The sequence below is a fragment of the Mytilus trossulus genome, chromosome 7, assembly GCF_036588685.1.
Source record: "Mytilus trossulus isolate FHL-02 chromosome 7, PNRI_Mtr1.1.1.hap1, whole genome shotgun sequence".
In the NCBI taxonomy this organism is placed as follows: Eukaryota; Metazoa; Mollusca; class Bivalvia; order Mytilida; family Mytilidae; genus Mytilus; species Mytilus trossulus.
The window spans coordinates 31,266,905-31,290,160 of NC_086379.1; the positions used below are offsets into that span (position 1 = coordinate 31,266,905).

General features: G+C 32.2%; 2 protein-coding genes across 2 annotated transcripts in view; one reads left to right on the top strand and one right to left on the bottom strand.

Moving 5' to 3' along the window:
- Positions 1–14,343, bottom strand: part of LOC134724925 (uncharacterized) — a 32,778-nt gene extending 18,435 nt beyond the window's left edge. Inside the window, exons 1-3 of the mRNA XM_063588303.1 lie at positions 13,846–14,343; positions 2,823–3,069; positions 1,999–2,128 (exon numbers count right to left, since the gene is read on the bottom strand). Coding sequence (XP_063444373.1) covers positions 1,999–2,128; positions 2,823–3,069; positions 13,846–14,014 — 546 coding nt within the window. The 5' untranslated portion in view covers positions 14,015–14,343. The remainder of the gene's footprint in view (positions 1–1,998; positions 2,129–2,822; positions 3,070–13,845) is intronic.
- Positions 14,344–14,562: 219 nt separating this feature from the next.
- Positions 14,563–23,256, top strand: part of LOC134724927 (la-related protein 7-like) — a 28,661-nt gene continuing 19,967 nt past the window's right edge. The window contains exon 1 of the mRNA XM_063588304.1: positions 14,563–14,587. The gene's annotated coding sequence lies outside the window, so the exon portion shown is untranslated. The remainder of the gene's footprint in view (positions 14,588–23,256) is intronic.

Here is a 23,256-nt window from a genome sequence, read left to right on the forward strand (position 1 = left end):
TGCTGTTTTTTGTGAATATCCGTTTTCATAGATTAAGGAAAAAATTGTACATGTATAGTTTCATGGATATTTGATTTTATGAGTTTGCCAATATCTACATAAAAGGCAGTAGAAAATTTGCTAACAGTAAATTCATGGTTTAACTGTTCCTGGAAACCCATAAAAATTGTTGATTTTTATATTCTTTGAAACTTTTCAGTAAGGGATTCATTAGACATATTTGTTGATGGCACAATCAAATGGTGTTGTCACATTATCATTTTTCTCTTTGGTAGTTTCTCAATAAAAAGCTTTCAAATGCATAGGGTAAAACTAAAATTTAATTTAATTTACAGATTGGAGTAATCATGTACTAAATTTTTTGAGCATATGTACCATTGAGTTGTGGCGCAATAGATTTCTCTCCCAATGATTATGTTAACAAGCACATACCTCTAGCTATATATTGAAGGAAAACAAAAGCACCTATCGCAATCACACATAAATAAACCACATATATTCAATATTCACAAAATGAATCATCAAATCTTTCAAAAAGTTTACTTTTCTTAAATAAATTTCAATTGAGTAATTTTAGAAACATTAATAAATGCAATTTATATCATCTATTAGATTGTATTAAGGGCATACAATACAGTTTTAAACCTGTATTTACAAGTTGATAAACATTTGCATATAGTCTTTTTTGAAACTGATTAAATCAAATACTGTGAAAGTACTTTAATTCGTGGGTATCAATTTTCGTGGTTTGAGCAATATTTACATGTTCGTGGGTTTTTAAATTCGTGGATTTCAAATTTCTAAAAAAAAAAGAAATTTAAAATTTAAAGCCATTAGAAACGAAGGTTACAAAATGTCTGGATTGAAGGAAATTGCAAAGTAAACATTGACTCCTGTAAATCGTAGTGATAACAGTAATTAGCTCATCATAAAGTGATCAACAGATTAAAGACCATCAAAGGTGTTAATTAGGCTATAAACATGTCACCTAAAGAGAACAGTAACATAACAAATGTTATAAACGTATCTTGAAATGTCAAATAATTCTTATCAAAATCAAGCCTAAGCATGAAATTATTATTTCCCATATATGTACGAGAACTATGATGATATAAAATGAACACTTTATCATACTAGCATAACAAAACCGGAAATCTGACTTTCATCGATCAAAAATGTTTTTATGATAATTAAAAGATAAAAAGTTGTACAGTTTAGGTAATTAAAGATTAAATGGGTATAATCCCGTATGTAGTTGTAGTTCTGTGACTGCTTTTAAAGTATTCTCAGATTTGGCGTCATTCAATATATTATCTAGATCATATCAGTAGTAAAACCTACGGATCAGGATCTTTCCATGTCTTGATTTGGACAATGGTTGTTTTATTTCGTTGGACACTTAAATTCGTGGATCAAGTCACCCACGAAAACCACGAAAATTGGTACCCCACGAATAAAAGTACTTTCACAGTATGTAATAAAAAATAAAAGATAAACACAAATTGTTTTTGTTAAATAATCGGTAATTTCTGTATTTTATAAGTATCCTTAAAAATTATGCAATTTTATTCAGAAATAACTCATATTTATCAAATGTTCAGGAAGCATGTTTGTCAAAATTAAAAAAATTGCGCTATTTACAGTTTTATAAAATTTGGGTCACATAATCTCCTTGCAAAATGAAACAAATTGCTTTTTAAAAAAATACATGTAGGTGTCCATACACTGGTTTTCAAATGAAATCAGTTTGAATGATAAAAATCAGTCGAAAAATGCATCTTTTCCCGATATGTCACAGTTTGACGTCGCGAAAATAACATTTTACGTTAGCAACCTGTAACTGTATCGTATGCCCTTAATGTTATTTAAGATGAGCTTAAAAGTTAAAACAACCATTCACAGATTTAACATTTATTCAAAAATTATTTTGTTGGCATTTAGGGAATATTAATGAATCCACAGTATATGATAAATGTAATTGTAACCATGTATACATACTTCTTTTTTCAATAGGTATTTAAAAGCATCTACATGTCCAAAATGACAAGCTATATGGAGCGGGAGCTGGAATTGCTTGTTGACTTGTGGATAGCTTGGTCTTAATGTATACAAGTAGATCAAAGCAAAGCTGAAAATAAAGCAAGTTATCATCACACATGCAATCCAGACTAATGTACTTTGTCATTTCTAATGTCAGCAATACATGTACATGCAAGATTTTAATTGAGATGGTCAATTAACAAGCTGCTTTGATAGCTTTTTTTCTGAACATTTTTTTAAATAACCTGAACATTTTATTGATATTAGCAATAAATCTTACATAAAAAGTACATTAAACTTTGGTAAAAGAAAAATACAGAAGTTATCTAATCTCTGGTGGGCACTACAGTACTATGATTGATTTCATTTGGCAGTTTCAGTGGGAACAAGAAATTAAGTATTGCATCAATGGATTGGAGATATCTTCCTCTGTCTTATTGTAACTACAATTATGGACAAGGAAAGATAATAAACAAATTAAATTCATTTGTTTTACCTGAGCAGTGAAATCCTTGATGCTTTGAAACTTTAGAAATATAAATTTATGAACCAAGAACTGTGAAGCACATCTTATGAAATTTTGTTGATAAGACATTATTGTAGACAGGGATATATAGAATGTTGTACTCACCTACAGATGTATGAAGGGCTCTGCTGACCGGAGAATAATCAGATCAAAAGTGAAAAATTATATGCCTTCAACACACATTCATAGACATAGTTTTTTCTCAATCATAAATTTATTATATATATACTCGATCATGTAAATTGCTCACACTTACACACTTCCTGTTTGAGCAGCATGATGGCACATGTTCATCCCATTTTTATCCACACAATCCAAGTTACCTCCCTTTTGCACTAACAAATGTATAACAGTTGGAACACCTCTTTTACAGGCATAATGTAGAGGTGTTTCATCAAAATCATTGAGAGAATTAGGATCTGCTCCACTTTCTAGTAGAATAAAACACATTGAGTAGTCTCCGATCAGACATGCTTTATGTAATGCTGTCTGTCCATGCCAACCTGGAAAAAAACCAAAACCAGAACCTAAAATTACACAAAATTCACAAACCATGCATTAAATTCATATTATAAACTGTTTTGTATTTTTCCAAGTAAACCTTAATGTTATAAATAACCATTAATTTTAAGAACATCTCCAATCAACCTTTTTTGGTTTATTTAATATATGTATACCTCTAGCCATGTTTCCCCCTCCCCCCCCCCCCCCCCCAAGACATTTAAGCGCTGTGGTACCCTGGTGCTATATTTTCTACCATGGTGGTATCTTGGATGATTTTATAATAGAATGTACAAGGGACCATGGTGCTATAATTTTTGGAAAATAAATGAATCAACAGTACTTTAATTTATATAGTACAAATGTATCATTGGTGCTGAGATATCCCCAAATTATTTGTGTCAATTGAGAATATCTGATTAGCTAAATCAAATATATCATCAATGTTATACACCTGTAGTAAATCAACTAATTGAAATTTCAAAAGATCTCTGCAAATTTCACCAACCGTGCCAGAGCTACTTAGGCAGTCAATGTCATTAAACATCCCCATAGTTTCACAAAGTCTAGCTATAAACTGTGATTCATAACAATACATGAAAAGTTGTGCTTCCTTTAATTAATAGAAGAAATACTCATCTTTATAATCTTAATCAGACGAAAAGGGAATAAATTATAATATCTTTCTTCAGCTTATATTTTCTGACAGGTGCATCAATGCTGATGAATTTATATGTTTTTGTTAAAAGAAGAAGATATTTGTATGTGCATACAATTCCTGATGAAGTTTTCAAGGTCACTGGTGTTTAAAATTCTTCAAAATTTGCTGCTTCATTAGACTAAGAATTTTCATTTCTTTTTAATTGCAATGATTAATTACATAAATTCATAAAAGAGATGTCATTTAGTGAACTTCTTAAAAAAAAATACAAGGGTCAAACTTTAAAAAAATAGTTACAAGCTTTCATCGAGACAAACTTTTATAGTCTAACTTCAACAAATCAAGATCAAATTACATTTTTTGAAAAAGAGCAAAGAACTATAAAATATAATACTTGAAAAGATTTAAATCTTATTCAAATACAATAACCCTTAAAATGCAGACTATATACATGATATAGAATGTGTATAATTATATCCTAATCATTGTCTGTTTCCATGTTACACACACATTGTATTGTGAATACATTGAGAGCAAAGTATCTCATTGGTGAGGTTTTATTGACCAAAACAAATGTTTACACATATGTACAACATTTCATAATCATTTTGAAAAGAAATGTATCAATTAACCTAGTAACTATTTAAGAGATGAAAGCGATAACTTAAAATATACATACATTTTGTGTAAGTGAATATGAGGGTTTGGATGGGAGTCTTTCATTTCTTTGATCTTTAGTATTTAGGCCACACCAATTTGATTCCTTGTTTGACGGACCCACCCGCACCTTTTTTTTCAAAACAGATTTTTTTTAATTTTTTTATATTCCCGCTGCATGTTTATGCACCTGTCCTGATTGATTCAGGGGCCTGTCGTTCAGCAGTTATTGTTTGTTGATGTTGTTCATTGGTATTTTCCCGTTTTGGATATATACATTAGATCGTTGGTTTTCCTGTTCTAATTGTGTACGCTAATAATTTTAAGGTCCTTTATAGCTTGTTGTTTGGTCTGTATCAAAGCCCTGTGTAAAAGGCCATACTTTGACCTGTGTTTGTTATTATCAGCTTGAGATCCCCCCCCCCCTTTTCAGACAAGGGGCCATTTTATTGATGTAGAAAAGAAAATAGAAATACTAAGGATTTGTATAGTTCTTCTATACAAAACCTTTGAAAATTATGTATTTAAAAACTAGAGGCTCTCAAGAGCCTGTGTCGCTCACCTGTTACTGTATTTACTGATGTCGGTCATCTTGGTTGGTAGGTCATTAAGTTATGATTGTGGCCAAGTTTGGTTAAATTTGGACAATAGTTTAAGAAATGAAGATTTTTGTACAAGTTACAAAAAATGACGAAAAGTTGTTAGAAATTGACTATTAAGGGCAATAACTCCTTAAGGTGTTGACTGACAATTTCGGTCATGTTGACTTATTTGTAGGTCTTACTTTGCTGAACATTATTGCTGTTTACAGTTTATCTCTATCTATTATAGTATTCAAGATAATAACCAAAAACTGCAAAATTTCCTTAAAATTACCAATTTTAGGGCAGCAACCCAACAACAAGTTGTCGGATTCATCGGATAATTTGTGAGGGAATAGATCTTATTCTAATGGACATTTAAATCTTTAAAGATTTGCCCTAAAATGTCTTGGTTTCAAAGATATAAATCAAAAACTACATTTTACCACTGTTCTAATTTTAGCCATGTCGGCCATTTTGTTTGGAAGGCGGGGTCATCAGACACATTTTCTAAACTATATACCACAATGATAATTGTGGCCAAGTTTGGTTATATTTGGCCATGCAGTTTCAGAGAAGAAGATTTTTGTACAAGTTACAAAAACATGACGAAAAGTTGTTAAAAATTGACTATTAAGGGCAATAACTCCTTAAGGGGTTGACTGACAATTTTGGTCATGTTGACTTATTTGTAGGTCTTACTTTGCTGAACATTATTGCTGTTTACAGTTTATATCTATCTATTATAGTATTCAAGATAATAACCAAAAACTGCAAAATTTCCTTAAAATATCCAATTCAGGGGCAGCAACCCAACAACAGGTTTTCTGATTCATCTGAAAATTTCAGGGCAGATAGATCTTGACCTGATCAACAATTTTACCCCATGTCAGATTTGCTCTAAATGTTATGGTTTCAAAGATATAAGCCAAAATATACATTTTACCCCTGTGTTCTATTTTTAGCCATGGCGGCCATCTTGGTTGGATGGCGAGGTCACCAGACACATTTTTTAAACTAGATACCCCAAGGATGATTGTGGCCAAGTTTGGTTAGATTTGGCCCAGTGGTTTCAGAGGAGAAGATTTTTGTAAAAGTTTACGGACGACGCCAAGTGATGAGAAAAGCTCACTTGACCTTTCAGGTCAGGTGAGCTAAAAAAGGAGAGTTTCATCATATTTTAAACAACTTTTTCTAAAAGAGGGGTCCACTTATTTTGAATAATATTCAACTGTTACATTTGTAAAGTAAATGTGTTAATTTAACATGGTTAAAGTTCCAAGAATATTACAAATTTCTTGGACATGTTTTGACCATTTAATACCAGATAGATATATAGTTCTTTGAGAAAATATGAGCCCTTTTGTACAAAAAAATATATTATAACTTATGATCCCTCATAAAACTTGTAAAAGGGATATTTATAACATTAAGGGGTTGCATTTGTCTGATTATGACTTGAATGGAGAATTGTCTCATTGTCAGTCACACATACATAGACCAGATTTAATTATTTCTTGGTGTCAGAACAGGGAAAAAATACTTCAGAAATGAAAGAAATGTCAAAGTACAAGTGATAAATCAAGTTTTAATATTATAAAAACCTCCTATTTTATGTTTACAAAAAAAAAAAAAAATCGCTCGCCTTTACTTTTCAAGCTTCGCCTCAAAAAGAATCTAGTTTGAAATCGATGTTGAAAAGGGGCACCAACCTTTTCATTCATCTCAAAATGACTGAAAATGAGGGAAAAAAAATATTCTTTATCCTTTAGCAAATGTTTAGGTTAATATATTGTATTGGAAAAATAGTGACAATTTTATTATTAATGATAGCTTAATTGGGAAATTAATAAAAAAAATATACTTTAATCATATGGTGCGCTGTTTCAGCAAACCTCATGGGCATTTTAATTTGCTGAGTAAAGTCCTTTAAATAGGACTAGATGGGTCTCTGAGATTAACTGTCAAATATGAGAAATAGCAGGTGGCAGGTAGGTGAAACTTACAATAATGAAGAGATACATGTAAATGAACAAGAGGCTCTCAAGAGCCTGAATCGCTTACTTGTAATTTTTTGCTTGAATAAATCTTTCATCAATGATTATTTTTGCTTTTCAATATATATGTCATGGTGTGTTATTTGGCTTAAATTTGTGTTAGTGTTATTTTGGATAAAAATATGTTTTATTTTATGAAAGAAAATTTAATGTTTGTATTTTGTAAAAGTTTTAATTAATCTGTTTAATTAATTTTACCTATGCTGTGGCATAAGTACTCGAAATGTCACAGTTTGCTCAAAGCACTTTATTTTGAAAGACTAATTGTAATTAGCATACATGTCACTAGGATTAGGCTTTGTTAATTGAATTCTGTTTTTACTTATGAGAGTAATATTAACATCTCATGTCATGTTGAGTTAATCTGTGTTTTAGTATAAATAGCGTTGTGAAATTTAGGAAAAGCAGTCACCTTTCGGAAACCTAACCTTGCACTGCTAAAGTCTGTTATACTGGGTCTGTAGGACTGTCGATCAGTCTCCCAGTTGACTTTGTAGTGTTTAGACAAAAATGGATTTTTTGACTCACCTTTTATTTTTGGGAATTTTTAAGATAACAGTCAGTGTTTCGGAAGCGTGACCTCACACTACTCATGTCATTATACTGGCCCTATAAGACTGTCTACCAGTCTACCAGTTGACTGTGTAGTGTGAGACAAAATTTATCTCTTGACTCATTATTTAAATTAGAAAATACTTTTGAGAAACTTTTATTTTGAGACTTTTATATTTTGAAATTGAGATTAAGTACATTTTATGATTTAGTAATTTTGGCATTTATTTTATATTTTACATTTTAAGGAGAAATAGTTTTACTTTGGACTTGATATTTTGAATTGATACTTTGTACTTTAATTTGATTATTATTATTATTTGGAATTGTTTACTAATTGATTTGTTATTTTCATTCGTTTAAATTGTTACAGTAATTAAATTATGAAAACCTTCCTTGCGTTTTAGCTATGCCTATCAGAACATTAAGTCTAGCGATAGACTGACCCCCTGTCCCTTGGTTCCAGCACAAACGAGTTAGCTCCCCCTTATCTAACAGTGCTCTGGAGGAACCTTGGTGACAGATATGGCGGAGTTGACCCGAGGCATGATACAAAAGAGATTCTTAAACTGCATAGCTAGAATGTAGGTTGGCAAAATTAATTCAAAATTATTTAAAACTTAAAATTTCAAAATTGAGATATAACAGTAGGAGAGACAATGAGAGGAAGAGAGAACCAGTAGCAGGAGAGACAAGTTGCAGATTAAACAACACATAACTAAAAGATAAGTACATCTTGCCTATTATAATACACTTTAATAACTTTTAAGTGAAAAGTATAGATGTATGTTGATTCTTGGTGTGAATCTGTTAACTTTAGATAAATATTTATTTGTGCAAAAAACTTTACAGGAGATAAAATTCAGTTCAGGAGAAACTGTACTTGTGCAAATAATTTTATACGATTTGGAAATTTAACTCATAGTAGAGAGAATTTAACATTTAGTTCAGGAGAGATTTTATTTGCGTTATTAATAGAATATGATGAGTAACTTAAGGTAGAGAATAGAACATAAACAATATACTGACAAAAATACTTTAAGTTTCAGTTTGGTAATTGGAATAGAAATATCATCATGGGTAGAAAAAGGATTTCAAAAGGATGGTGCTGCCAAAAAGACAGATGTGCCAGGCTATCCAGTGTAATACCAGGAACAGCGGGTTTCCAGTTTACTACAACCGTGGAGAGGAGCTTTGTGTAGATTGGACTGGAGAATCATAGAGTGAGCTGTTTATTTGACAGTAGACCATCTTGGAGCTGTATCGGTCGACGTCAGTTGCGTCATCTAGGCGCCACTGCAGCAGTGCACGGATCAACGAGCAAGGATGCAATAGGTGTCCTTCGACAGGTGTTTGCAATAATCGGAGGAAAAGTGCTTTAACTTTTGGACATCTTACCAGAAATAATTTTGAACATTACTTGCTAGAGCTTATTTATAGGATTGAACTTTTGTGAAACAACAAAGCAAAAACAGTTTACAAGAACAGAACTTTGACATTACCAACTCAGATCATTTAGAAATTTGTGAATATCATGATGGTGCTTATTATGTAATACCATAGCAACCTTCCAAGACAGCAGGATTTAGAAAAACAATCAGTTTCTATCTTTATTTTTTTGTGGTTCTAGGAATTAGTAGGAGTGCACGCCTGTTGGTTCTTTTCACTACATCAATTTGAATTTTGGATTACTAGAATGTTATTTTATTTTTCATCTGTTAAACACATGGAATATAGGTTGCTGGGAGCTAGCAAGTTGAAATACATAGTTGTTGCTATATATTATAAGTATATATTTTGGCGCCAGGTTATATATAGTTTATTGGAGTGTATAAAGACTATTTTTAAGATGTTAATATGTGAATGTATATATCATGTTTGGGGACAAACATATTGGAGTAGGGGGGAATATGTCATGGTGTGTTATTTGGTTTAATTTGTGTTAGTGTTATTTTGGATAAAAATATGTTTTATTTTATGAAAGAAAATTTAATGTTTGTATTTTGTAAAAGTTTTAATTAATCTGTTTAATTAATTTTACCTATGCTGTGGCATAAGTACTCGAAATGTCACAGTTTGCTCAAAGCACTTTATTTTGAAAGACTAATTGTAATTAGCATACATGTCACTAGGATTAGGCTTTGTTAATTGAATTCTGTTTTTACTTATGAGAGTAATATTAACATCTCATGTCATGTTGAGTTAATCTGTGTTTTAGTATAAATAGCGTTGTGAAATTTAGGAAAAGCAGTCACCTTTCGGAAACCTAACCTTGCACTGCTAAAGTCTGTTATACTGGGTCTGTAGGACTGTCGATCAGTCTCCCAGTTGACTTTGTAGTGTTTAGACAAAAATGGATTTTTTTACTCACCTTTTATTTTTGGGAATTTTTAAGATAACAGTCAGTGTTTCGGAAGCGTGACCTCACACTACTCATGTCATTATACTGGCCCTATAAGACTGTCTACCAGTCTACCAGTTGACTGTGTAGTGTGAGACAAAATTTATCTCTTGACTCATTATTTAAATTAGAAAATACTTTTGAGAAACTTTTATTTTGAGACTTTTATATTTTGAAATTGAGATTAAGTACATTTTATGATTTAGTAATTTTGGCATTTATTTTATATTTTACATTTTAAGGAGAAATAGTTTTACTTTGGACTTGATATTTTGAATTGATACTTTGTACTTTAATTTGATTATTATTATTATTTGGAATTGTTTACTAATTGATTTGTTATTTTCATTCGTTTAAATTGTTACAGTAATTAAATTATGAAAACCTTCCTTGCGTTTTAGCTATGCCTATCAGAACATTAAGTCTAGCGATAGACTGACCCCCTGTCCCTTGGTTCCAGCACAAACGAGTTAGCTCCCCCTTATCTAACAGTGCTCTGGAGGAACCTTGGTGACAGATATATATTAATGAGTGGCTTAAAAATTTCATTGAAATGTTCTTTGAATCAGACATATTTATATAAACAAAGTAGTTCATTTTACCCCTACCATATGTGCCATTTAGCCAATCGATTCAGCAGTTTCAAAGGAGAAGATTTTTTTTTAAGTAAGGAAACTAGATTAACAAATTGTGAAAAATTTAAAGGGCAATACCGTTAACTCCTAACAGGCACCATTGACAATTTTGGTCATATACACTTATACGTAGATCTTACTTTGCTGAACATTTTGCTGTTAACAGTTTATCTTTATCATCATGATCATAAATAATATTCCTTAAAATTACCAATTTAGTGACGGCATTCCAACAATGGGTTGTTAAATTCATATGCAAATTTCATTGCTGATAGATCTTGGCCTAATGAACATTTTTACTTTCCATCAGATTTGCTCTAATTTCTTATCAAGTGTTTGAGATATAAGCCAAAATCTGCATTTTACCCCTATGTTCTATTCTTAGCCATGGCAGCCATGTTTTTATATTTACAAGTAAATAAAACACAAACTTTATACTAAATACCATAAGGGTCATTCAGCTTAAGTTTGGTTGGAATTGGTTCAATTGTTTCAGAGGAGAAGACTTTTAAAAGTAAGAAAACTTAATCAATAAATTGTGTAAAATTGTCCTTAAAGGGCAATAACTCTGTAAGGGGTCAATAGACAATTTAGGTCATATAAAATTTATTTGTAGATCTTACTTTGCTGAACATTTATGCTGTTTACAGTTTTTCTTCATCATTAATAATATTCAAGATAATAACCAAAAAATTGGTTCGCAGAGTGTAGCTGGATAGCCCTGAACAGTTGGTACAAAAATGGACACAATATTTGCACTTGATACAGATCTATATTGGATTGTAATTAAATATATGACACATAATAGGTTTCTAACACAGAATAACTGGAGTCAAAGAACTTGAATTGGTTATGTGATTAGAATTAATATTCATTTTTTTGCTTTTCTGCAATACACTATGCTGTTGCAAAATTGCCCCCCCCCCCATTTTTTTATGCAAAACAAAAATACTTTGTGAAGAAATTTTCTTTCTAATTTCCTAATTTCTGAAATCCTCAGAACAAATTCCCTCCCCCCTTTTCCCCCAAAAAATATCTTTCCCTCAAAATGTGGTCATAATCTCAATTCAAATTTCCAATAGAGTTTGCAACCATAATAATAACCCATTTAAATACACCATAAAAGTCTTAAAATAGAAAATGACATACTTTATCATGGCTAAAATTAAATATCTATCTTATGAGCATTTTTAAAATAGTAACTTCTAAAAATAAATTAACAGCTAATCACTCCAAGACCATACAAAATTTCTTTATACATAATTTAAAAGCAGTGTAAGGGAGGTAATTTGACATGTTTTAAAGTATGTTTTGAACTGAAGTAATTGTCCAGTAAATATATAACCGGGACATGCTTGTTTTTCCCATTTTTTGCCCCTAATTCCCAAACAGTTTTAGCCATATAACCCCCAATGCCAATTCTTACCATATCTTTGTGGTATGGAATTTTGTAGTATAATTTCTCAAATTCCAAGAGATCAATACCCATGTACACCATTCCACAAGTTATTGTCTGGAAAGTAGAACAAATGTTTATTTGGGACCCTTTTTGGCCCCTAATTTCAAAACTGTTGGGACTATAACCCCAAAAATGAATCCCAACCTTCCTTTTGAGGTCATAAACCTTGTGTTGAAATGTCATAGATTTCTATTTTCTTATCCTAAAAAGTTATTGTCTGGAAATCAAATGTATTTGGACTGACATGGACAACTTATAACCACAAATTTTTTTGCGGTCGTATAAAAACTGCAAAATTTCCTTAAAATTACCAAATTAATAGCAGCAACCCATCAAGGTTATTGAATTAATCTGAATATTTCTGAACTGATAAAACTTAATTCACCTAAATATGCTAATAAACACTTTCACATGTTGTCACATTTGCTCTAAATGCTTAGTTTTTGATATATAAGCAAACAACTGCATTTTACCCCTATGTTCTATTTTTAGCCATGTTGACCATTTATTTTTTGACCAAACAGAAAATAAAACACAAACTATATTCTTGATACCATAAGGATTTTTCAGCTAAAGTTTGGTTGGAATTGGTTCATTTATTTCAGAGAAGATGTTTACAATGGATAGAGGAGGAGGACGATGGACAATGCTAATGGATAAGATAAAAATTAACAAATTGAGGACCAATTTATATGGAGCCAAAATGCAATGCCAACAGCACAGACACTCGTCTCAGAATTTTTTCTCTCTATGTACCTTTATATAACACAAAGTACTTAACTAGGGATTTAGAAAAATGTCAGGCGGTGAAGAAATTCCGTTATATGCCAATTTTTTGGCTGTCAACCATGTCAACCCCACTAAAACTTGTTATGTCATGAATCTGAATTGATTTATCTTCACAATGGTGTATAACACGCCTACTTTTGTTGTCAGAATCATCCATAACAGTCCTACCCAAGTTTGCCAATCGTAATTATTTTGTCTACCTACACACAAATGGCAATAAACGTCTTGCAGTACATGAGGAATTATAAAAACTGTTTCAGAATTTTTTTTTTTTTTGTCTGAATAGAACTTATCCCCAAATTAGTAAAATTGTGTAAGATACCTTGAAAAAAACACCTCACAAGCGTTATTTGTGGTAATAAGTTACGAGGTTCCTTTTTTTTTATACAAATTTGCCCATGACGTCAATGTCATTTAGACTCTCTCTTGACTTTACATATGAAAATGAAACAAGATCAGATAACTTTGATAATCATTTAGACTTTCCCATAACATTGACCAATTGGAAACCAAGATATATAAGGAGACGTGACGCGTTAATTGCCAATTCCTCAGCATTTGGCAAAATTATTACGATTGTCATACTTGGGTAGGATTGCTTCGGATGATTCCAACAACAAATGTTGGCATGTTATACACCATTGCAAAGAAAAATCAATTTAGATTTTAAATATAACAAGTTTTAGTGGGTTATTTAAAGGTATATAGGAATTTTTTTCTGAGATGAGTGCCTGTGGCCAATTATATGCTCCTGAAGCAAGGAAAGAAGCTGTGCATCCATTTTGAACTGGCGAATATTAACTTTTTGATATGGGACTAGCTCTGATATCCCACTGCTGCAACTTGTCTAGCAAAACAACCGTTGGATGTCAGACTCGACTCAAGACTAACATGTTACAGGATGATGAAAGCTTTTATTTGTGTGCTTCTGGGCATACATTTGTGCTTTGAGTACAATCTGTGAACCATGTAAGTGGTCAACCAACCTCTTTCATGGACAACCTGCGGATTCTTTTGAATAAGCTGTTGTACCAATTGTCCGGCATTTGTACTGATTGCCTGCATAAGAAGCTGGTGTTCCGAGGTACCGGTTGGTTTTGCAGAAACTCCTTCATTGTACGTAACTTTGGGATAATCATCATTTTTTGACGTCATTCTAATCTACGTGCGTTTCATATGACCTAGCTTCAGTATCATGCCGTATATGAATTATTTATAATTGTGTGATAAGGGAAATCGTGTAGTTGATGTAGTTACGGGAATTCTATTAGGCCTGCTCGATTCTGGCCACAATGGTAATCGGTCGTGTGAGTGGCGAAAAACAAAATCAAGCAAAAGCGGAAAGAAAATTCAAAGGTTTTGATAGGAAGACTGTAGTGTATGATGCATAAAAGATAGCATAAGCATTTATAATAATCTTTGTTGAACTGAATGTGAGCTACTCTAGCAAATTCCGCTAAAACTGTGAAGGAGAATCGAGTTCCCCAGAGACGCCTGTAAGGCGATATAAAATCGACGTTGATTGGTTACAAATGAAAATTAAACCAATAAAATAGTGTGTAACATTTTCGTCTTTTGTATAGTTAGTTAGCTCCCTTTATTTTTTAGAAGGAAATTTCAAAAGAAGGTATCTCATTGTTTAGTTGAAGTCATCATTAATAGAATATGTTTTCTACGTAAACTTTGCCACTCATGACTGCATGCAGTGCATGTGCCCTATAAAAAAAAGTAAAAACACAAAAATACTAAACTCCGAGGAAAATTCAAATAGGAACATCAAAAATCAAAAGGCAAAATCAAAAGTCCAAACACATAAAACGAATGGATAACAACTGTCATATTCCTGACTTTGTACAGGCATTTTCTAATGTAGAAAATGGTGGATTGAACCTGGTTTTATAGCTAGCTAAACCTCTCACTTTTATGACAGTCGCATCATATTCCATTACATTGTCAACGATGTCGATGAATGAACAAAACAACGAGATGAGTAATGAGAGTACTGCATTTTTGTAGCTTATGTCATAACGTAAGACATTTCGGCCTTTGTACCAGTTCTTCCACAGGTCGTTTCGGGCACACTAATCACTAGTCCAAATAATCATGACGTCTGGCAAAGCTTTTTTTTTTCTTTCTGGGACGCCTTCCTACAGGTTCCTGATCCTGAACCTAAGGTCAATAATTGAATAGACTTGGGCAAATAGGGATATAGACAAAGGCACTTGTTTCTATCTCTACCAAGGTCGACTATCCATATAAATAGAATTTATATGGATAGTCGACCTTAGTATGGATAGAAACAAGTGCCTGTGGGACGAATTCTGTATGAATTATTTTTTTGTAACTTAAATATTTGTTAAAAAACCAAAATGGAAACACCATAACGTTTCCGATTTTGGTCCTGTTTTTTGGGATAATTTCAGGTGTGATGTTACACTGATGTAAAATAAATTATGACGTCATATGCAATGTAAATAAAGAAACGCTATCATCAGGTAACGTTTTTTCATATCAAGGAATTATTAAAAATGAAATTGGTATTGTGTTCCTTTCTATTTTATACTTGACTGTTAAATATATATTTTACTCAAAGTTTCATACAAACGAGACCGGAAAAAGGAAGTACATTGTAGATTTCTGCGCAGATGTGGGATTTCAAAGCATGACATCAAAAAAATTAAACAATTTTGAGTTCATTTAGTACAATGAAAATTTCGGGAAAATTTTCCTGATTTTTTGTTTCCAATATTCTGTTGTTAGGGATTTAGTTGTAATGTTATTTAAGTTATGACTTCATATTCAATGTAAACAAAGAAATGTAATGCATCAGGTAACGTTTATTCATATCAAAGACAAAGAATGATTAAAAATGAAATATTGGTATTGTGTTCCTTGAGTTCCTATATTTTACTAGACTAATCAAAGTTTTTTTTAAATTTTTCTACTGTTATTGTGGACTTTGTGTCCATATAAAAAAGTAAAAAGCAACTGCACATAGGGAAATAAGAAGAGCCCAAAGCATATACATGCAAGAAATAATTAGCTCCCAGTTAGAGGAAAAAACAAAATCTTTCTGCATGTTTCTGGCAATTTATATAAAGTAAAAAAACCAGAAACATCTGGAGTTTCACCATTAAGAGGAAAGAATGGTTTATTATAAAGTGACCCAAATACACAAGCTAACATTCTAAATTAACAATTAAAAAAGGCTTTTACATCTGAAGATACATCCACTATGCCAAATAAAGGTACAATTCCCCACCACACAATGCCAGACATATTTATTAGTAATAACGGTTTATTAAAGTTACTTAAAAACAAAGCCACTGGGCCTGTTTATCTGCCAGCATATATTTTGCACAATTTTGCAGAAGAAATTAGCCATTTTTTACATTCTTTTTCCAAAAATCTATTAATACTGGTAAAATTCCAATTGATTGGAAGCAGGTTAATGTTGTACCAATATTTAAACTAGAGGCTCTAAAGAGCCTGTGTCGCTCACCTTGGTCTATGTGCATATTAAACAAAGGACACAAATGGATTCATGACAAAATTGTATTTTGGTGATGGTGATGTGTTTGAAGTTCTTACTTTACTGAACGATTTTGCTTCTTACAATTATATCTATCATGAACTTTGCCCATTAGTAACAGAGAACTATATTTGGTAAAAATTTACATAAATTTACCAAATTAATGAAAATTCTTAAAAATTGACTATAAAGGGCAATAACTCCTTAAGGGGTCAATTGACCATTTAGGTCATGTTGACTTATTTGTAGATCTTACTTTGCTGAACATTATTGCTGTTTACAGTTTATCGCTATCTATAATAGTATTCAAGATAACCAAAAACGGCAAAATTTCTTTAAAATTACCAATTGGAGGGCAGCAACCCAACAACCAGTTGTCCAATTCATCTGAAAAATTCAGGGCAGATAGATATTGCCTTGATTAACAATTTAACTTCTTGTCAGATTTGCTCTAGATGCTTTGGTTTCATAGTTATAAGCAAAAAACTGCATTTTACCCCTATGTTCTATTTTTAGCCGTGGCGGCCATCTTGGTTGAATGGCCAGGTCATCGGACACATTTTTCAAACTAGATACCCCAAAGATGATTGTGGCCTAGTTGTTTCAGTGGAGATTTTGTAAAAGATTACTTAGATTTATGAAAAATGGTTAAAGATTGACTATAAAGGGCAAAAACTCCTAAAGGGGTCAACTGACCATTTTGGTCATGTTGACTTATTTGTAGATCTTACTTTGCTGAACATTATTGCTGTTTACAATTTATCTCTATCTATAATAATATTCAAGATAATAACCAAAAACAGCAAAATTTCCTCAAAATTACCAATTCAGGGGCAGCAACTCAACAACCAATTGACCGATTCATCTGAAAATTTCAGGGCAGATAGTTCTTGACCTGATAAACATTTTTATCCCATGTCAGATTTCCTCAAAATGCTTTGGTTTTTGAGTTATAAGCCAAAAACTGCATTTTACCCCATGTTCTATTTTTAGCGGTGGCGGCCATCTTGGTTGGTTGACCAGGTCATGCCACACATTTTTTAAACTAGATACCCCAAAGATGATTGTGGCCAAGTTTGGATTAATTTGGCCAAGTAGTTTCAGAGGAGAAGATTTTTGTAAAAGATTACTATAATTAACGAAAAATGGTTAAAAATTGACTATAAAGGGCAATAACTCCTAAACGGGTCAACTGACCATTTTGGTCATCTTGACTTATTTGTAGATCTTACTTTGCTGAACATTATTGCTGTTTACAGTTTATCTCTAACTACTTCAAAATTACCAATTCAGGGGCAGCAACCCAACAACCGATTGACCGATTCATCTGAAAATTTCAGGGCAGATAGATCTTGACCTGATAAACATTTTTACCCCTCGTCAGATTTGCTCTAAATGCTTTGGTTTTTGAGTTATAAGCCAAAAACTGCATTTTACCCCTATGTTCTATTTTTAGCCGTGGCGGCCATCTTGGTTGGTTTGACGGGTCACGCCACACATTTTTTAAACTAGATACCCCAATGATGATTGTGGCCAAGTTTGGTTTGATTTGGCCCAGTAGTTTCAGAGGAGAAGATTTTTGTAAAAGTTAACGACGACGACGACGGACGACGACGGACGGACTGTATACACTTTAAAATGTTTCCATTTTCAATTTTACTTACCAAAACTACAATTATTAAACACAAAACCTATAGAAATTGGGCATGAATGTATAGGGTGTGAACAGACTTTGGATGCTAACCTGTAGGGTGCGAAAGTGAAAGGGGGCAAACATGAATAAATGCGAACGTGATTGAGTGTAACCGACCTGGATTCCAATTCAAAGTAGTTTTGGCAATATTTTTTTGGAAAGATTAGAACTTGTTATAAATCTTTACTAAGGCACTGGCCTCCCGAACAACGTGATAGGTTAGCTACTGTTACTAAATGTATTCACACTGAAATATAGTTCTCATGTATGTGCACATGTACATAATACACATATGAACTAAAAAAAGTGGTATATTTTTGGAGCAGTTCATCCAAGAATGTATGTAACTAAGGTGTGTTGATGTGCAGGCTTTTTTTTTTTTATAACATTTTGATTAGGTAATTGGGTATTGATACAATACTATAATGATTGACAACTGTCATTATCACCAAACAATCAGAGACAAGGTGGACCTTTTAATTACAACGCCCCACCTCCTAAATTGTCAATCAAATTGACCACATTACTTATCAACCTCAGTCTTGCATAATTAGAACCTTCAATATACAACTTCAATATTAGATGTTTGATATATATAAGGATGATAGATTTATGTATTGCCTTTAACTTCTGATCTACAATACATAAAGTGATTCTGTAAATTATGTCTGAAAGATAAATGATCAATGGATTAACAAGATATCTTTAAAAAAAATGAAAAATGAATGTAAATATTAATATAAAAAAGCTATTTAAGTAAGGCCTGTAATTTACTTGATACATTTCCAATAATCATCTGGTAATTAATCAACAATTTAGATTAGTTCACTTATTTTATCATCAGGAATTGGCTTGAAGCAGTTTTAAAATTTTAAAACTTTTTTAAATTAAAACAAACCATTGTTTATTAATTTATTCCCCGTTAATCATCATGTCTATTTTAGTCATTTGAATTTTTATTAGAAGTGAATATATATTTTTGCAATCAAGAAACAATCCAATATTTAATAAGATAAGTTTTTAGCTCACCTGGCCCGAAGGGCCAAGTAAGCTTTTCCCATTACTTGGCGTCCGGGGTCGTCGTCCGGCGTCGTTAACTTTTACAAAAATCTTCTCCTCTGAAACTACTGGGCCAAATAAAACCAAACTTGGCCACAATCATCATTTGGGTATCTAGTTTTAAAAATGTGTGGCGTGACCCGCCAAACCAAACAAGATGGCCACCACGGCTAAAAATAGAACATAGGGATAAAATGCAGTTTTTTGCTTATAACTCAAAAACCAAAACATTTCGAGCAAATCTGACAAGGGGTGAAATTGTTTATTAGGTCAAGATCTACCTGCCCTGAAATTTTCAGATGAATCGGACAACCCGTTGTTGGGTTGCTGCCCCTGAATCTGTAATTTTAGGGAAATTTTGCTGTTTTTGGTTATTATCTTGAATATTATTATAGATAGAGATAAACTGTTAACAGCAATAATTTTCAGCAAAGTAAGATTTACAAATAAGTCAACAGGACCTAAATGGTCAGTTGACCCCTTTAGAAGTTATTGCCCTTTAAAGTCCATTTTTAACCATTTTTCGTAAATTTTATATATCTTTTACAAAAATCTTCTCCTCTGAAACTGCTGGGCCAGATTAATCCAAACTTGGCCACAATTATCTTTGGGGTATTTAGTTTTAAAAATGTGTGGCGTGACCTGCCAAACCAACCAAGATGGACGCCATGGTTAAAAATAGAACATAGGGGTAAAACGCAGTTTTTGGTTTATAACTCAAAAACCAAAGCATTTAGAGCAAATCTGACACGGGGGTGAAATTGTTTATTAGGTCAAGATCTACCTGCCCTGAAATTTTCAGATGAATCAGAGAACCCGTTGTTTGGTTGCTGTCCCTGAATTGGTAATTTTAAGAAAATTTTGCTGTTTTTGGTTATTATCTTGAATATTATTATAGATAGAGTTAAACTGTAAACAGCAATAATGTTCAGCAAAGTAAGATTTACAAATAAGTCAATATGACCAAAATGGTCAATTGACTCCCTAAGGAGTTATTGCCCTTTATAGTCAATTTTTAACAATTTTCATAAAATTTTTAAATTTTTATACGACCTCAAATTTTGATAAAATTTTCGTCGTATATTGCTATCACGTTGGCGTTGTCGTCTGCGTCGTCGTCGTCGTCGTCCGAATACTTTTAGTTTTCGCACTCTAACTTTAGTAAAAATGAATATAAATCTATGAAATTTTATCACAAGGTTTATGACCACAAAAGGAAGGTTGGTATTGATTTTGGGGGTTTTGGTCCCAACATTTTAGGAATTAGGGGCCAAAAAGGGCCCAAATAAGCATTTTCTTGGTTTTCGCACTATAACTTTAGTTTTAGTTTAAGTTAATAGAAATCTATGAAATTTTGACACAAGGTTTATGACCACATAAGAAAGGTTGGGATTGATTTAGGGAGTTTTGGTTTCAACAGTGTAGGAATTAGGGGCCACAAAAGGGCCCAAATAAGCATTATTCTTGGTTTTCGCACAATTACTTTAGTTTAAGTAAATAGAAAATAATGAAATTTAAACACAATGTTTATGACCACAAAAGGAAGGTTGGTATTGATTTTGGGAGTTTAGGTCATAACAGTTTAGGAATTAGGGGCCAAAAAGGGACCCAAAATAAGCATTTTTCTTGGTTTTCGCACCATAACTTTAGTATAAGTAAATAGAAATCTATGAAATTTAAACACAAGGTTTATAACCATAAAAGGAAGGTTGGTAATGATTTTGGGAGTTTTGATCCCAACAGTTTAGGAATAAGGGGCCCAAAGGGTCCAAAATTAAACTTTGTTTGATTTCATCAAAATTGAATAATTGGGGTTCTTTGATATGCCGAATCTAACAGTGTATGTAGATTTTTAACTTTTGTCCCTTTTTATACGACCGCAAATTTTGAAAAAATTTTCGTCGTATATTGCTATCACGTTGGCGTCGTCGTCTGCATTGTTGTTGTCGTCGTCGTCGTCCGAATACTTTTAGTTTTCGCACTCTAACTTTAGTAAAAGTAAATAGAAATCTATGAAATTTTAACACAAGGTTTATGACCATAAAAGGAAGGCTGGTATTGATTTTGGGAGTTTTGGTCCCTACATTTTAGGAATTAGGGGCCAAAAAGGGCCCAAATAAGCATTTTCTTGGTTTTCGCACTATAACTTTAGTTTAAGTTAATAGAAATCTATGAAATTTTGACACAAGGTTTATGACCACAAAAGAAAGGTTGGGATTGATTTTGGGAGTTTTGGTTTCAACAGTTTAGGAATTAGGGGCCAAAAAAGGGCCCAAATAAGCATTATTCTTGGTTTTCGCACAATAACTTTAGTTAAGGTTAATAGAAATCAATGAAATTTTGACACAAGGTTTATGACCACAAAAGGAAGGTTGGTATTGATTTTGGGAGTTTCGGTCCCAACAGTGTAGGAATTAGGGGCCAAAAAGGGACCCAAATAAGCATTTTTCTTGGTTTTCGCACCATAGCGTTAGTATAAGTAAATAGAAATCTATGAAATTTAAACTCAAGGTTTATGACTATAAAAGGAAGGTTGGTATTGATTTTGGGAGTTTTGGTCCCAACAGTTAAGGAAAAAGGGGCCCAAAGGGTCCAAAATTAAACTTTGTTTGATTTCATCAAAATTGAATAATTGGGGTTCTTTAATATGCCGAATCTAACTGTGTATGTAGATTCTTAATTTTTGGTCCTGTTTTCAAATTGGTCTACATTAAGGTCCAAAGGGTCCAAAATTAAACTTAGTTTGATTTTAACAAAAATTGAAACCTTGGGGTTCTTTGATATGCTGAATCTAAAAATGTACTTAGATTTTTGATTATTGGCCCAGTTTTCAAGTTGGCCCAAATCGAGGTCCAAAATTAAACATTGTTTGATTTCATCAAAATTGAATAATTGGGGTTCTTTGATATGCCAAATCTAACTGTGTATGTAGATTCTTAATTTTTGGTCCAGTTTTAAAAGTGGTCTAAATTAAAGTGCAAAGGGTCCAAAATTAAACTAAGTTTGATTTTAACAAAAATTAAATTCTTGGGCCTCTTTGATATGCTGAATCTAAACATGTACTTAGATTTTTGATTATGTGCCCAGTTTTCAAGTTGGTCCAAATCAGGATCTAAAATTATTATATTAAGTATTGTGCAATAGCAAGTCTTTTCAATTGCACAGTATTGTGCAATGGCAAGAAATATCTAATTTCACAATATTGTGAAATAGCAAACATTTTTTAATTAAGAGTTATCTTTCTTTGTCCAGTATAGTAAGCAAGCAATATCTGCAAGAAATTTTTTTAATTGGAGTTATCTTTCTTTGTCCAGAATCAACTTAAATCTTTGTTATATACAATATACAATGTATATTCACTTTTTACTACCAACTGATAAATTTAAATAATCTTTACCATTCAGTGATAACAAGCAGTTTTTTTACATCTTAATATTTTATGATGTATTTAAATGAGTAGTAATTGTTGCAAACTCCATTAGAATATTTTAATTGAAATTAGTTTTGGAATAAGGGAAAGGGGGATGTGATTAAAAAATTGGGTTCAATTTTTGTCATTTGAAATTTCATAAATAAAAAGAAAATTTCTTCAAACATTTTTTTGAGAGGATTAATATTCAACAGCATAGTGAATTGCTCTAAGAGAAAACAAAAAATTTAAGTTCATTTGAATACATTCATTCTGTGTCAGAAACCTATGCTGTGTCAACTATTTAATCACAATCCAAATTTAGAGCGGAATCCAGCTTGAATGTTGTGTCCATACTTGCCCCAACCGTTCAGGGTTCAACCTCTGCGGTCGTATAAAGCTACGCCCTGCGGAGCATCTGGTTCAAATTGGTCTACATTAAGGTCCAAAGGGTCCAAAATTAAACTTCGTTTGATTTTGACAAAAAATTAATCGTTTGGGTTCTTTGATATGCTGAATCTAAAAATGTACTTAGATTCTTGATTATCGGCCCAGTTTTCAAGTTGGTCCAAATCGGGGTCCAAAATTAAACTTTGTTTGATTTCATCAAAAATTGAATAAATCTGCTTCTTTGATATGCCAAATCTAACTGTGTATGTAGATTCCTCATTTTTGGTCTTGTTTTCAAATTGGTCTACATTAAA